This window comes from Vombatus ursinus, unplaced genomic scaffold, assembly GCF_900497805.2.
Source record: "Vombatus ursinus unplaced genomic scaffold, bare-nosed wombat genome assembly UNPS02011591.1, whole genome shotgun sequence".
Classification (NCBI taxonomy): Eukaryota; Metazoa; Chordata; class Mammalia; order Diprotodontia; family Vombatidae; genus Vombatus; species Vombatus ursinus.
The window spans coordinates 4387200-4403597 of record NW_020951369.1 but is presented as its reverse complement, the minus strand read 5'-3'; the positions used below and the strand labels follow the sequence as shown (position 1 = coordinate 4403597).

Here is a 16398-nt window from a genome sequence, read left to right as displayed (position 1 = left end):
TCTTATAGTACAGTAGTATTCCGTTACATTCATATACCACAACTTGTTCAGCCATTCCCTAATTGATGGCCATCCCCTCAATTTCCAATTCTTTGCCACCACGAAAAGAGCTGCTATAAATATTTTTGTACATGTGGGTCCTTTTCCCATTTGTATGATCTCTCTGGGATATAGCCCTATTGCTGGGTCAAAGGGTATGTGCATTTTTATAGCCCTTTAGGCATAGTTCCAAATTGCTCTCCAAAATGGTTACAAAAGCCTTTCTTAATCTCCCTTAATGCAATGCCTCCCCTCTGTCGATCATCTCCAATTTATCCTGTATATATATCTTGTATGAACATAATTGTTTGCATGTCTTCTTCACCATCAGAATGTAAGCTCCTTGAGAACATGGACTGGTTTTTTTTGTTCTTGTTTTTTTTTTTTTTTTTTTTGCCTTTCTTTGTATCCTAGAGTTTAGCACTGTGCCTGGCACATAGTAGATGCTTAATAAATGTTACTCACTGACCTACTAGCAGGACTTTAAACTGGAAAAGGAGGAGGAAAAGAATTGCCCAGAGATAAGCTATTAAGTCATTGAGCTCTCCAGGTTTGACAAAGGAAGAATTATGGTAGAGGTACTAATATAGTATGTATTATATAGTATAGTATTCAGAGGAGACTATGATTACAAAGAGAAGCAAAAACAGCACTCATCATTTCAGATGGCTTTTCACCGATGTGGGGCAGAGTTTAACAAAATGAACTAGAAATCGTAACTTGAGGCCAAAAGCTTGATATTGAGTATTATTGAGTTATTGGTGTTATTTAGTGTTATTGAACCTTAGTGTGAGTGATTAATGACAAGAATGGAAGGGTTCACTTTATTATGAGGTAAAAATTAGTTAGCATAGGTAGTGGGGTAGCATTGTAGATGAAGAAAATGGACATTTATGTGGAAATCCATGAACCAGAGGAGGAAAGGCATTTGGGTGAGTGTCAAAGAAGGTGGAACTTGGTGGAGAGCATGTTACAGGTTTCCTGGCTACTTGAAGGAACTGGATCATATATATATCAAAGACTATCATATAGTCAAGGTATCCTTGCGGTGAGCGATCCAAATAGCTGACATCTGGCAGACCTCTCTCTGCTGAAAAGCAGAGCTACCAATACAGTTTTGACTTTCCTTGATGGTAATTTAATTTTTCAGAAGTGAAACATGTCACTAATATTCTGAACCTGCTTCAATAAAAGGAGGAAATGTTGATGAAGAGGAAATGAGGAAAACCTTTGGAAGCAGTTGCTGTGACCTCTTAGAGTTCATGAAAGATAATGAGTATAACACTGACTTGTACTCTAGACTTTACAGAGGCAAATTTGAGAGTAGAGAAGAAAGCTAGGTATACTTTTACTCCCTCACCAAAAAGCTGATTGGTAAAGATAACAGGGACTCAGGTGTCCATATATTAATGAGGAGGAGTGATGGAGAGCTTGCTGGCGGTGGCCTCTCCAAAGGGAGAAACAGGCTAACACCCTTTCCTCCTCCTGCCCTGAAGACCATGGCACCCAAAGTTTTGTTGATTTCCCTGGTTATAATCTTCCCATCCTGTTACTGTTCCCCATGTCCGTGACCTAGGCATTTCATTCTATGCCTCGTGTCTCCCTAGGTAGGATTCCCACTGCCCATAGCCATAAAGCGTAGTTGATTCAAGAGAGATGAGAAGTACCTTTAACAGAGAGGTGATGGACTTGAGGTGCAGAATATAGTAAATATATGTAATTTTTTTTGCTTGACTATATTTATTTATTACCAATGACAGCTTCTTTTTGGGTGGAGAGAAGTTAAAGGTGGGTGGGATTTGGTAGGTAGTGATAGTGATGTAAAAAAAAGTGTGTTAATGAAACATTTAAAAAATACACAGAAAAGTAAATTCAGAAAGCAAAAAAGCCAGTTTTGTTATCCTGTATTTGTTATTATCCTGTTAAATTTAATATACACTTAAAAAAGCCCAAACTGTATATAATACAAGTTCAATTTCATATACAACCCTCTCTAGAGGCAGTTGATGGCAGAGTGGATAGAATGATGGGCCTGGAGTCAGGAAGGCCTGAGTTCAAGTCCAGCCTTAGATACGAGTTTTGTGACCCTGAACTTAATCTCTGTTTACCTCGGTTTCCTCATCTATAAAATGGGAATACTAATAGCACCCATCTCCCATATTTGGTGTGAGGATCAAATGAAAAATATTGTAAAAACGCTTAGCATAGTGCCTAGCACATATTAGTCACAAATGCTAGATCAAACCCCAGGGGCTGTGAGACATATTAGAAAATCGGTTATAGAAGAAGAGATTCAGGCTATGATATCAGGATCAGACTCCAGTTACGTGAGATAGAGAGTACTGGACAAGATTTCAGAGTATATTACAAAGCAGTCATCATCAAAACAATCTGGTACTGGCTAAGAAATAGAGTGGTGGATCAGTGAATAGATTAGGTACACAATACACAGCAGTAAAGGACCATAATAATCTAATGTTTGGTAAACCCAAAGATCCAAGCCTTTGGGGAAAAAACTCACTATGTGACAAAAATTTTGCTGGGAAAATGAAAAGCAGTTTGATAGAAGCTAGGCATAGACCAACATCTCACACTATATAGCAAGAAAAGGTCAAAATGGGTACCTGATTTAGACATGAAGGGTGATATCATAAGCAAATTAGGAGAAAAGGTAGCAACAACCTGCATTGGTAGATGAAGTTCCTCACCAGCAACTCCTTACATCAAATGATATCACAGGTCCAGTCCCTATCTAAAATGTTCAGAACTTGAAACTTGAGAGGACACATAGCCCTAGGTATACTCATGCCCCCTTTTCCTTTACCCTTTGGTGTTGGCGCTGATACAATCTCATGCCTCTTTGTTAAGTCTGATTTGATCATTTTTTGTCAAGTTGTTTTATAGTTGGAAGGGCAGCATGTGCTTTTAGAAGAGGGCAATCAGAGATCTCTGATCTGGATGAGATGGTGGTTATGGAAACAATTGGCTAGAAATTCCATTTCCCTAGGAAGGGTCACTAAATTTTAATGGGGGAGGAGCCAGGAAGGGAAAGGGTTGAAGGATTTCTCAAATAACAAAGAACTTTAAACAGATGAAGAGTTAGATACTAGTTGGCAGAGTTCTTCAATGCATCTATGATCTCATCATGGTGAATATTTGCAACCCATCTATTTCTTGTTCAGGTCTTCCTGTAAGTTCACCTCAAGGGATCTCCCATCAAGGTGATGCTGGGGGCCTTCCTGACTTACTTTTGACATCCTGAGGCTGCCAATGGAGCACATGGTCTATCTATTGATCATTCTTGTTCTTCCATGTGATTAGTCCATCTCTTCATACCCTTGCATATCCTTTACACTGCTTCTTATTAATTCCTTGTTTATAATATGTTACAGACTTTTCACACTTATCATGAAATTCTTCATTTTCAATTCTTAGGAGATGGGGTTATCCCATGGTTTATAGCCACACAGCTCTGGCAGAATATTTATATTAAAAAAAATGGAAATGTGGTACAGTTGATGAAGAAGGCTAGAAAGGTCACTTCATTGTCCCTCTCATTAGATCAAAGTTGTGCAATGATCATTTGTGGCTGGGATAGAGAGAAGCTGACTGATCACTGAGTCAAGTGTCCTAAAGGGCTTTTGATGGCTAACTGGTTTGAAGTTTAGGAGTCCCACATAAGCCCCTAGAAGGTACATCTCCAAGAAAGATTCAGGGGGAGGTTAGTGTTGTATTTGAGCCTAGTTGGGGGAAGAGGGAAGGGAAAGGGAAAAGTGGGTTAGATTAAACATTGATTGAAGGAAAAGTTAAGGATTAATGATAAAAAGCATAATTTTATGTTGTGTTTATGTTTATAAGCCTTGTTCTCACTTCACAGCCCATTTAAATGAAGTGATTGTGGTGTGCATAATTGTTGATGTAAGGAGTTCTGTTTTTATTTCAAACAAGCAAACAAACAAAACATTGAATGGGAAAATATGCTCATCTCTAACCATCACCATCTCTGCCTCCCTTCCATATCACAAAATTATGACTCAGAAATCACTGTCCAATAAAAAAAAAAGAAATCACTGCCCATTTGGTAGTTTACTCTGATTGTTAAATAAAGCGTATGGGATGAAAAAAAAATTGGCCTTGCCAATGTAGACTTAATAAATCAAAGTATATGTCACTATGGCCCTGATGATGAGTGTTCTTACTTCAGGACTCTTATCTGGCCCAGTACTGCCCAATGCTAAGAGTCTTTTATGACTACCTCTCTACCTGTGCCCCTTTCCCACCCTTTCAAATGTATGCATCTTCTGTTCTCTTTTTATCAATATACTTTTGCGTTGTATGACAGTGGAGGGCAATGTCTTAATTTGAAATATGAACCTCTCTTTATATGCTAATTAATTAGTTAATTGCCCCATTCAGCAAGATTATAAATACACTTGGGCATTAGGGAACATTACCTTTCTTTCTCTCTCTGTCTTGTCTCTCCATGTCTGTGTCTGTCTCTCTGTGTATTTCTCTCTCTCTCTGTCTCTCTGTCTGTCTCACATACACACACCTACACACACACCACCTGCCCTTTTCTTTACCTTTTCTGGGTTCCCATTAGTAAACTGTCCCAGTAAATGTCCAGGCTGTCCATCTAACATGATAGCTCATCCCAAATGAAAATCTAGATTTGTCTTCAGAGGACCCTTAAAGAATATCACTAACATAGTAAGCTGGGAGGGGAGAGGATATTAGATAGGCCATTTGGCGTCCTTCATATCCTTCCATGTAGTCAGGTAACAATACCCTATGTGCATTGGAGGACTGGCCAATTTAAACACTAAATAAAGCTCAGGCTAGTGCTTGTGGCTTTCTTTCTTTCAATCTTGAGGACTATTCCCTTGATAATATAGCTCTGTTGGAAAACTTGCAGCCTGAAACAAGCATTCAGTAAAAGAAAAATATTTTAGAACATAATGTAGGGCTCAATGAATCTTCTATTGGTTGTAAGGTAGACCACTATGCTAAAATGTGGTTTTTTATGCCAGGGCAAGTCTTAAATATGCCATTAACTAGGGAAACCCTTAGGCCAAGGGTCATTCCAACCTGGAGCAAGTAAAACCCCAAAGCTAGGCCAGGTCAGTTACTGGATTATCTGTAGGACACTGAGATGAAAAGGTCAAGATGACCCAGTTTTCAGATCAGAGAATTTAGAACTGGGGCTGCAGGTTAGGAAACCAAAAATGCAGAGAATGTAAAGAAAGTGTCACTTTGATTCAACCTGCTTCCTGGATCTTAGATGTTTTTTTTTTTACTTGTCCTTTGCTCCTAAAGAGGACCATGACTTCAGGAAGATGAGGCCATGACTTGCAAGTGAATTGGATTTCATGAGAGAGGGCTATGTAAAGTCACCAGCCTCACTCTCTCCTCCTGAGCCATCTGGGTCCAGTGGCAAGGTATAGATCAAGATGACTGGAGATGGTCCCCAGACTTTTTTAAATTTTAGAGGTTTGTGGGCCCTCCCCTCCCCCCTCCTTGCTGACTCAGTCTTCCTCAGCCAGCTAACAGGCAAGTAGTCACATACGATCTTTTTGAAAGGGGAAAATATAAATATTTTTGATGTACATGTGACATACACACAACATGAAAAAAAATTACATAAACTTACCATGTTAAAAGCATTAACCTCTTTGGGAAAAAAAATCTGCCATTTTTTCCCTAAAAGTAAATATTCCCTATTTGTAGAGTTGCAGAGGTGGCACCCACGTTAACTATTGCTCTATCATTCACACTTTCTGAGTCCTTTGCATGCTCGAATACCTCAATCCCAGATTAAATCCAGATTAAATGTAAAAATTGTATTGTGTTAAATCTAGAGCTCAGTCTCACCCGTTATTCCTTTCCACCGATGAAATAATGAACCTGGGAAGGGAAGAGGTAGGGAATAAGCATTTATATAGCACCTACTATGTGTCAGGCACTGTGCTGAGTGCTTTACAAATATTGTCACATTTGATCTTCACAACAACCCTGCGAGGTAGGTGCTGTTATTGTTCCCATTTTATAACCGAGGAAACTGAGGCAAACAGAGGTTAAGCAGCTTACACAGCACCTACTGAGGTTCTGAGGCTGAATTTGATCTCAGGTCTTCCTGACTCCACACGTCATAAGGAGCTAGGAAGAGAGACATCCGTAGTGTTTTCAATGCATTTAGCCCAGATAAACTACATTCTTGATTACTGAGAAAACCTCGGATACAGTAACTGAGCTACTGTCAGAGAGATCCCAGCAGGGTTGAAGGGTAGGGGGATGGGCATTAATTTTTAAAATTCTGTATTTCACAAACACTAAATAAAGCAAGCATTTCCATGTACAAAATAGAACAAAAAGAAGATTGTACAAGAAACTGTGAGTCTGTGTCCTTGGCTTTTCCTTTTAAATGTATTATAAATTCAACATCTAACTTCCTTTTTTAACATTCATTTTTACATTTTCAGTTCCACATTCTCTCCCTCCAGCCCCTTCCCCAGCCATTGAGAAGGCAAGCAATATAATATCCATTATACATGCGAAGTCATGCAAAACATATGTCCATATTAACCATCCAACATGTAACTTTCAAAACCATCTTCCTTATCTGCATTTCATTCTGTCAGAGATTTTTGAAAGATTGTGGCAGACGAGAGAGGTGTCATAGGAAAGGAGGAGGGCACAGAGAATCTTGTTTTTCAAAAATAGGAAAGAAAATGGAATTTTTTGTCTCTAGGCCAAGTGAGTTTGATTTAGATTTCTACAAAAATTCTGTTAGCATTATTAAAGAGAACATCTGGAAATGTAGAATGGTGGCCTCAAAGACTGGAGTTTAAGAATACTTCAAGGGATGTACCAATTGATACACAGTACAACACCACATACTAGAGATAGTAGGATACAAATGTTTATTTTAAAGTAAAATGAAAATATTTGCTTGTAATTATACTTAAAGTACTTTTTATAGATGTAATAAATTACGATAAATTATAAAAATTATTTTAAAATTCTTTCATCAATTGATGCAATTGACATGCTAGTCCTTCTAGTGTTATTCAAGAGTAAATCATGCCAGATGAATTTTATTTTCATTTTTTAACAAAGTTACTAGACTGCTGAGTAAGTCTGAGGAATACCACAGATATTGTTTACCTAAATTTTAGCAAAGCATTTGATAAATTATCTCATGTTATTCTTATGGAAAAGATAAAGAGATATAGGGTAGAAGTATTATAATTAGAGGGGTAATGTTATAATTTGATGGATTTGCAATTCGCTAAATGGCCAGAGCCAAAGAGTTGTTACTGAAGAGTTTGTTTAATGTCATCTTTGGAGAAGGTCTTGAATGAACTTAATGTTTTTTTTCAGTGACTTTTATAGAAGTATAAATGGCATGCTTATAATATTTGTAGAGGACTCAGAGGATCAAAAAAGATCACACTATGCTAGAACACTGGGATGTATCAAATAAAATGAAAATTGAATAAAATAAAATGAAAATTGAGTAAGAATAAATGTAAAAGTATTGCCTTTGGGTTTTAAAAAAATCACCTAAAAAACACAAAGTGGAGAAGACATTTTAGCTAGAAGTTTAAACAAGATCTGTAAACTCAATATGAATCAACAGTATGATATGACAGGAAAAAAAGAGGATGTAATCTTGGTGCCACAGTAGATAGAATACTGGGCCTGGAGTCAGGAAGATATGAGTTCAAATCCAGCCTCAGACAGTTACTGGCTGTGTGACCCTGGGCAAAGTCACTTAATTTCTGTCTGCCTCAATTTCCTCAGCTGTAAAATGGGGATAATAACAGCACCAACCTCACAAAGCTGTGAGGATCAAAAGAGATAATATTTGTAAAGCACATAACACAGTGCCTTGCGTGTTGTTGTTGCTCAGTCGTTTTGACTCTTTGTGACCCCATTTAGGGTTTTCTTGGCAGAGATACTGGAATGATTGCCATTTCCTTCTCTAGCTCATTTTACAGATGAAGAAACCGAGGCAAACAGGGTTAAGTGACTTGCCCAGGGTCACATAGCCAATAAGTGTCTGAGGTTGGATTTGAACTTAGGTCTTCAAGACTCCTGGCCTCGTGCTCTAACCATTATGCAACCTAGCTGCCCCCTAGTACATAGTAGACACTATATAAATACTTATTCTCTTTCCTTCCCCTTCTCTTCCTCTGTTCTCTTGGGTTATATTGAGTTGTGTAGCTTCTGGGACTAAGGAGATGATGGTTCTGTTATCCTCTGACCAGGTTGGGCCACATCTGAAGTATCATATTAAGTGGTGGATGCCACATTTTAGGAAGGATGTTCTGAAGCTGTTCAGCGCCCAGAGGAGGGGAATGGGATGGTGGCCCACCTTTAGTTCATGTCATCTGAGTATCAGATGAAGGAGCTGTTGATATTCAGTCAGGAGAAGCACAGGCTCAGAAATGGGGAAAGGCCATGACATAATTGTCTTCGGGTGTTTGAAGTACTCCCATGTGGAGAAGGGACTGGTTGAAGTGGGTCAAAGTTGCAAAGCTTCTAAGAAAAAGCTTCCTAACAGTTAAAACTATCCAGAACTTGTTAGGGCTCTCCCAAGAGGCAGCTCATTCCTCAGTATTGACTAAACTAGATGGCCAATGAAAACCTTTCAACTCTAAAACTCTATCATAGGTAGCTCCTTCCTCCCTTTCCTCCCCACATGATGGAGAAACAGGTGGGCCTTTTCCATCCCTTTCTTTCCCCCATCCTTTCTCATTGTTTCCCCATCACTTCCTCTCATCCTCCTCTGCCATTTTATCACAGGCTGGGCAGACGTTTTAATGGTCAGATGTAGATTTCTAGGATCATAGGACTTTAGAGCTGGAGGGGGCCTTAGAGGTCTCGTAGCTCCCGGATGTCCAAACTCCTCATTTTACAGATGAAGAAACCGAGGCACAGAGCTATGAAGTGACTTCTCCAAGGGAATAGAGGCATGAGAGAGCTGGGATTCTGACTGAGGACCTTGGACTCAACCTGCTCTTATCTTGTATCTGGCTGTCACTTCTTTTGCTGCCTCTCACCCCATACCAACCCCAACTCTGGCTTAAGGTGAAATCCAGGCTGTTTGGGGATTTGTAGTCCCAGAGCGGTGGGTGCTGAATTTTTCCCGCCCATGGACTAATTGAAAGCTTCCTACCAGTACTCACGACCTAGAACTTAAATGGGACTTTTTGAGGCGGAGGTGTCTGAGAATGTAATTGGGTTACTCTCCTGGTCCTCTTTTCTTCCTCTCCACTCTCATTTTCCCTTCCCTTGCCCCTCTCTCTTTCTTCTCCTCCCTCCCCTTCCAGGTCCCCCTTCCCTTCTTCCTTTCTTCTACTATCATAACACTCTAGGTTATCACTATGCTTAGTTGTAAAATTTAGATCCCGCAGCAGGGAGTGTAGAGATGTATGTAGCAGTTTGCATTTCTGCTTTTTTTCTCTGTTGTATTTTTCCTCCCTGGGATAGTGAGTTCCCTGGAAAAACCTGAGCAACTGTGCTGTCAGCAAACTGCAGGCCTTGGGTCATCTAGCTAAAAATAGGAAGTGGAGATGAGCCCTAGGACAAAGAGCAAATTCCCTCTTGAGGAGGGAGACTTAGAGAGATTGCTTCCCCACACCCCTCTTTCCTCTACTCCTTGTGGTCTTCTACAGACTCTGGAATGGAAAGGAGAGAGGGCAAGTCCATAGATCTTTCTGTGGGACCCCTGTGTCAAGGGTTTTTGGGTCAGAATCTGTTCCCTTGCCTTGAAGCAGTGACAGTATTGGGCTCCAGGAGTGTACTTAAGGGCCATTGTTCCTGCTTCTGCCCCTGCCAGGGAGACCAGAGGGCCTTACGTAGTGCTCATTGTACTCAGAGTTTGATTATAGAGCACACATTTTATACAAGCTAGGTTGGGGGGGGGGGGGGGGGGTATAGAAGTGTGGCCTGTATTTAGGCTTATGGGTGATAGGAAGGATGCGCAAGTAGGTAGATTCCATACAGAGCTGCTTATATAATTAGCCAATGAACTGTGCTTCTAAAATAGAACTCTCACCAAAGCCATCACTAGAAGACAGGTTGGATTCCAAGAAGTGGCTGCAGAAATTCGGCTTGAAAGCACAAAAATTGACAGCATTTGATATCCTTGCTGAGTGTTCCTTTCGCCACATTGATGGAGTCGTTGACGTAAAAGGCAGACCCAATAATATGTACCTGCAGACCTGTGCTGTAAGTAGAGTGGGAAAACTGTGCAAGGAATCAGAGACTCTTTCATTTACTCTCTCCTGTTCTCTATAGCCAAATTCATTTTCTAATTCCTACTGCAAGGATCTTAATTAAAATCAGAGTTTGAGGGGCAGAGTCAAAGTATTTGTGAAGAAAAAGCCCACATAGAGGCAGGTGCTTGAGGGATAGGAGGCTGGAAATTGTAATATTTCCTTGAAGATGATTGTTCCTTCTTTGAGAGAAGCAGAATGGAAAAACATTGGATTTGGGAGTCAGAAGACATCACTTCAAGTTTTGACTTTCTGCTACTTATTAGCTTTGTGACCTTGGGCATATCATGACTTTTCTGGGCCTCTTTTCCTCATCTGTAAAATAAGCAGTTTGAGCCATGATTGCAAATCTTTCCTTTCCCTTCTTTTCCCTTCCCATTCCTTTCTGATTTTCTTATTCTGTATCTCCACCTTACATTTCTCAAAACTGTCCCCATCTGGGAAAACAAAAGATCAGATCAATGAATGTTTTCTAGTTTTAAGTGAACTAAAAGTAAATCTGAAATTAGAAACAAGACTGAAATAGAAAATAGAAAAGAGAATAATAATAATTTTCAGGACAACAATACAACACAATGTCTCCAGAGGGGCCTCTGCTTTTGCCATTTCTTATTTTTGCTTTGTGGGTTGACAAGGCCAAGGGGCAGCAAGTTGGCACAGTGGATAGAGGGCTGGGGCCTGGAATCAGGAAAACCTGAATTCAAATCTGGTCTCTAATACTTCCTAGTTGTGTGACCTGGGCAAGTCATTTAACTTCTCTTTGCCTCAGTTTCCTCATCTATAAAACGGGGCAGCTAGGTAAGACAGAGGATAGACGGTAGGGCCTGGAATCAGGAAGATTCATCTTCCTGAGTTCAAATCTGACCTCAGACACTTACTAGCTCTGTGACCCTGAGCAAATCACTTAACCCTTTTTGCCTGAGTTTCCTCATCTGTAAAATGAGCTGGAGAAGGAAATAGCAAATCACTCCAGTATCTTTGTCAAGAAAACCCCAAATAGGGGCAGCTAAATGACGCAGTGGATAGAGCACCAGCCCTGAATTCAGGAAGACCCGAGTTCAAATCTGGCCTCAGACACATAACACTCACTAGCTGTGTGACCCTGGGCAACTCACTTAATCCCATTGCCTAGCCAAAAACAAAACAAAACAAAAAAACTCCAAATGGGATCATGAAGAGTTGGATGACTGGAACAACTGAACAACAATTAAAAAATGGGGAAAACAATAGTACCTACATCCCAGGGTTATTGTGAGGATCTCATAAGATAATAATCATGAAGTTCTTGGCACATGGTAAGCTCTATATAAATGTTAGCTGTTATTATTGTTATTGTTGTTATCACTAAGTGGGTCCTCAGAAGGTAAACTTGGTCTCTTTCAGGGACCATCCTTGAATTCTTTCCAGCACGGTAGAACTTGTCAGACCTTGTGCCCTGATGATGTTCATTTAAGAACCTAGGACCAACCCTACACAAAATGGATCACTAGAGTAGGTCTTTGTTTAGGTAGAAAAATTGCCTGTCTGAGCTCCCAAGTTACAACTGATGAACTTATCTAAAGAGTGAGATTCTTGTCCTTGTGACCTTAAAGTATATCTTGCACTATCTGTTCCACTGAATGGTGGCCAACCGCACAAAGTAGGTACCAGTTATTAAGAAATCGGATTCTCCCAGTGTGTCAAATATTGTCTTGGTAGAGAATACGTTTGAAAGATATATGAGTTGTAGTGCATTCTAGCTGTCCTGAAAGGGTTAATACAACTTCCAAAAGTAATTAAATTACCCTGACTCTCTATTCACTGTGCCATAATGCCTCACTGAATGTACTGAAGTCAGGGCTTTTTAGTGTAATAATAGTAGTTTACATTTTTACATAATTTTTTTTCCTTTGAATCAGGCAGATGATTTCATTATTTTAAGTAACTCCCAGTAAGGAGATTCCTTCTACCAATTCAGATCAACAAGTGTTTTGCAACTGAGAGTCTTAGATGGTTGTGTAGGGACATTGACAGGTTGAGTGACTTGTACCCAATGTCACAGCCAGTATGTATCAGAAATGGGATTTGAACTCAGATTATCTTGTCTCTGAGGCCAGCTCTCTATATACCCCACATACTGCTTCTCATTAAAGTATTATAATTGCGTAACATATAAATCTCACAATAACCCTGTAAAGTACTGAGTAGCATGTGTATTATTATCCAAATTTTTGTTGTTGTTGTTCACTTATTTTTCAGTCATGTCTGATTCTTCAGGAGCCCGTTTGGGGTTTTCTTGGCAAAGATAATGGAGTGGTTTGCCATTGCCTTCTTCAGCTCATTTTACAGATGAGAAAAGTGAGGCAGATAGGGTTAAGTGACTTATCCAGGGTCACACAATTAGTAAGTGTCTGAAGCCAGATTTGAGCTTGGGAAGATGAGTCTTTCTGACTCTAGGCTGGGCACTCTATCTACTGTGCCACCTAGCTGCCACATCCCCATTTTACAGATGAGAAAAGTAAGGTTCTCAGAGACTGAATTATTTGTCCCAAATAATATTGCCAGTAAGTGGTAGAACAGAGACATGAGCCTTAGTGAAGCTAAACTCTACCCTCCTCCACTTCCAAACCATCTTTTTCAAATATTGAGGAAAAAATAAGGTAACGACCTTTACTTGTGTATTTGGAGCAGCATAAATAAAGCTGTATTCTCCTCTGAAATCTTACAATTGCTGCTCACAGGGATTGGTCTGAAGCAAATCAGTGAAGTAGGTGAAGTTTATTTTCATTGTCCCCAACTTCCCTTTTAACTAAATCCACTTTTTACCAGTACTCCCTTTCATTGATCAAATTTTTCACTAAGGAAAAGATTTTGCAAACTCATTTACACTTAAGACTAAATGATTGATACAGCTTGAAATATTATCTCTTAATGAGGTATCTTAGTTTATTATGAAAGAGAGCATGCATTTCTAATTTCAGGTGTCACTAAGAGGGAAAGGGAAGGGAATAAGCATTTATATATCACCTATTGCAGGCCAGCACTTTACAAAATCTCATTTGAGCCTTACAATAACCCTGTGAGGCAAGTGCTATTATTATTCCCATTTTACAGTTGAGGAAACTGAGGCAAATAGGTTAAGTGTCTGAGGCCGGATAAAGATTCACGTCTTCCTGACTCCAGGCCTAGCTAGCACTCTATCCACCATCCATCTAAAAGGTTAAAGAGATATTTGGGGAGAGGAGCACCCTTTCCAGAGTCCTTGGAGTCATACTGTACATTGGTGGCTGCCTATTCGCTCCACAAGACTGAGCCTAAGGCACATTTCTTTTTTGGGGAATTGAAATCATCCTGTGGCTGGCCAGTAAGGTGCTTCTCTCCTGTTTTCACCACCTGTGGCTCAGCAGTGGTTTCCAGGAACAGTTTTGCTTTTTCCTGTCTAATTTGATGGCAAGGTAAGACTTTCTATGAACTTTTCCTAGGTAGTCCAGTGGAAAAAGGTATCAGATGCCGCAGGGTTTCATTTGGTTTTGTAACAGTGGAACATGAAGATGCTGCATTTCCATATATTGATGTAATTTCTACACTTGAAAAATTTATATTCTTGGATCAATACTTTGTCTCATGACTGTGAGTTTGATGGGATTTTTGTCTGCACTTATGAGGCAGCTAGGTGGCCCCATGAACAGAGCGTTGAGGCTGGAGTCAGGAAGACCTAAGTTTAAATCTGGCCTTAGACCTTTACTGTGTGATCCTTATACACACATACACACATACACACATACACTTGTGTGTGTGTGTGTGTGTATATGTACGCATATATGTGTACACATATATATTTTTTATGTATTTGTATAATAGATCTTACTTTATCCTTACAACAGCCCTGAATTGCAGAGTCTATTATTACCTTCCATTTTACAGATGATGGAACTGAGGCAGACAGGTTAAGTGATTTGCCCAAGGTCACACAGCTATTAAGGGTCTGAGGTCAGATATATAAATATAAACACATATACAAACACATAAGCACATATATATACATACACATACATAGATATATGTCATATATAGATATGCATAGATATGTATCATATATAAATGCTAGTTATTATTACGCTTTTCCAAATATGGAAGAGGTGAACAATGGGAAAGCATTTTGTGTGTGTTAGGTATCACTTTCTCTATTGAATCTATCCTTCCTTAACTGTGCTAAACAAAATTCACCCTCCTTTCTCTGGACTCCTATAACAACTTCTTACTCACTTAATACTTGCTTCCACAATTTTACCAACATTCACTCATTTCTATATGTATAGGAAAAATAGCCCTGGACCTTGAGTCAGGAGTCTCAGTTTCAAATTCTGGAAACGACATATGACAATGTCCAAATCCTTTACCATCAGCTCCTTCACCTGTAAAATGGAGACAATGATATTGGCCCTACCTGTCTTACTGAAATTTTAGGGAAAGCATACTATAAATTTAAAAAAAAAACACTCAATAAAGAATCATTTCTTCAACAAACATTTACTGAGCCCCTAATTATGCATAAGGCATTCCAATAAAGGTTGTGGAGAGATAAAGAGGAGTCAGATGTTAACCTTTGTCTCAGGAAACTTACCATCAAAAAGGTGATTGTTTAATATTTGGTGCATATATACTTCTTTTCCCCTGTTAGAATTTATCTTACTGAAAGGACAGACTATCTTGCTTTTTCTCTTTTATATACAATGCCTAACACAGTATTTTGCACATTATTAAGTATTTAATGTTTTTTCCTTCCTTCCTTCCTTCCTTCCTTCCTTCCTTCCTTCCTTCCTTCTTCCCTTCTTTCTTTCCTTCCTTCTTTTTTCTTCCTTCCTTCCCTCCCTCCCTTTTTCCCTTCCAATCTCGTTGAAGATAGGAACTGTTTCTTATATTTTGCATTACACACAGAACCTATAATAATAGCTTTCACAGACACTGAATACATGCTTGTTAAATTAATGGTTAATTCAATGCCTATAGCCATTTTTTAAGAGCCTGACTAGTCTCAGTGACTATAGAGGCAAATTAGGTAATAGAGCTCCATATGGTCATGCCAGGGATGTCCTGCTACTTGTAATATGCTGCTTATAAATTCTTTTAGGGACATAAGATTTCTTCTTGATGTTTTTTGTTGTTCTCCTTATAGGGGACAAACAAGAAAAATGTCCACGCAAAATACTGTAACAAGTTTGTCCACACTCCCTGGAAAGATGGAACTATGGTCCATGTTTATGTCACTGCAGACAAGTGCAAGGCCTATGAAGAGAAGATGAGCAATGCCTTGGAGCTGATTGAGAAAAGGTTAGTTGTTTTTTTTTTTTCCTCAGAAGCAAAGTAGGTCAGTCCTTTCCTGCATTTCAAGAATGGTTCAACCTTGTTGTGTGCAAGCATGATGAAGCAAGGGCCATTGGTGACTGGCTTTGCACTCAGATGATGTGCAAATAAAAGGACCCATTGGTTGATGTTTACTAAATGTGTGGTGCATTTGGGACCAGGCAGATAACTCAGATTTTAGGCCTCCTTTAACTTCATTCTTGGAGAATAGGGTGATGTTGCTTAAAAAAAAAAGGGTAAATGAAATGTGCGATTTTTATATTTGACATACTACTATTATATATTACAGAACATGATTTGCAAGTGTCTTATGTCCTTTGTTCTCATGCTTAAGTGACATTGTCAGTATCATCAGAGTCCTTGAATATTCTATTTCAAGGCACGTGCTGATGACACGCTATTTGAAATTTTCCTATTACTCAATTTTAAAAGAAGTACATGTGACTCCTTACACCCTTGTCTGATTTTGCCATCAGGCAAGATTCTTTAGCCTATTTCAACAATATAATAAATTGATCTATCAGGAGGGTTTTTTGCACAAGCCCTCCTAGTCCAGGCTGGGCTCGCCTTGGGTGGACCCTCCCCTGCCACCGTTCTTTCAGCAGACTCCTCATCCCTTTTGGTGCTCCCTTTCCCAAGCTACCAAATGCCCTTCTATGGTCTTCTTGTCTTGCAGGGTGGTAGGAGGCGAAGCCCCATGCTTCCAACCTTCCCTATTTCACTGCCTCCCCCA

The 16398-nt window shown here is 39.4% G+C and overlaps 1 protein-coding gene across 1 annotated transcript in view; it reads left to right on the top strand.

The window, feature by feature from the left end:
• Nucleotides 1-16398, top strand: part of VWA3B (von Willebrand factor A domain containing 3B) — a 202179-nt gene that overhangs the window by 85353 nt on the left and 100428 nt on the right. Inside the window, exons 9-11 of the mRNA XM_027856651.1 lie at nucleotides 1280-1284; nucleotides 10069-10275; nucleotides 15478-15632. Coding sequence (XP_027712452.1) covers nucleotides 1280-1284; nucleotides 10069-10275; nucleotides 15478-15632 — 367 coding nt within the window. The remainder of the gene's footprint in view (nucleotides 1-1279; nucleotides 1285-10068; nucleotides 10276-15477; nucleotides 15633-16398) is intronic.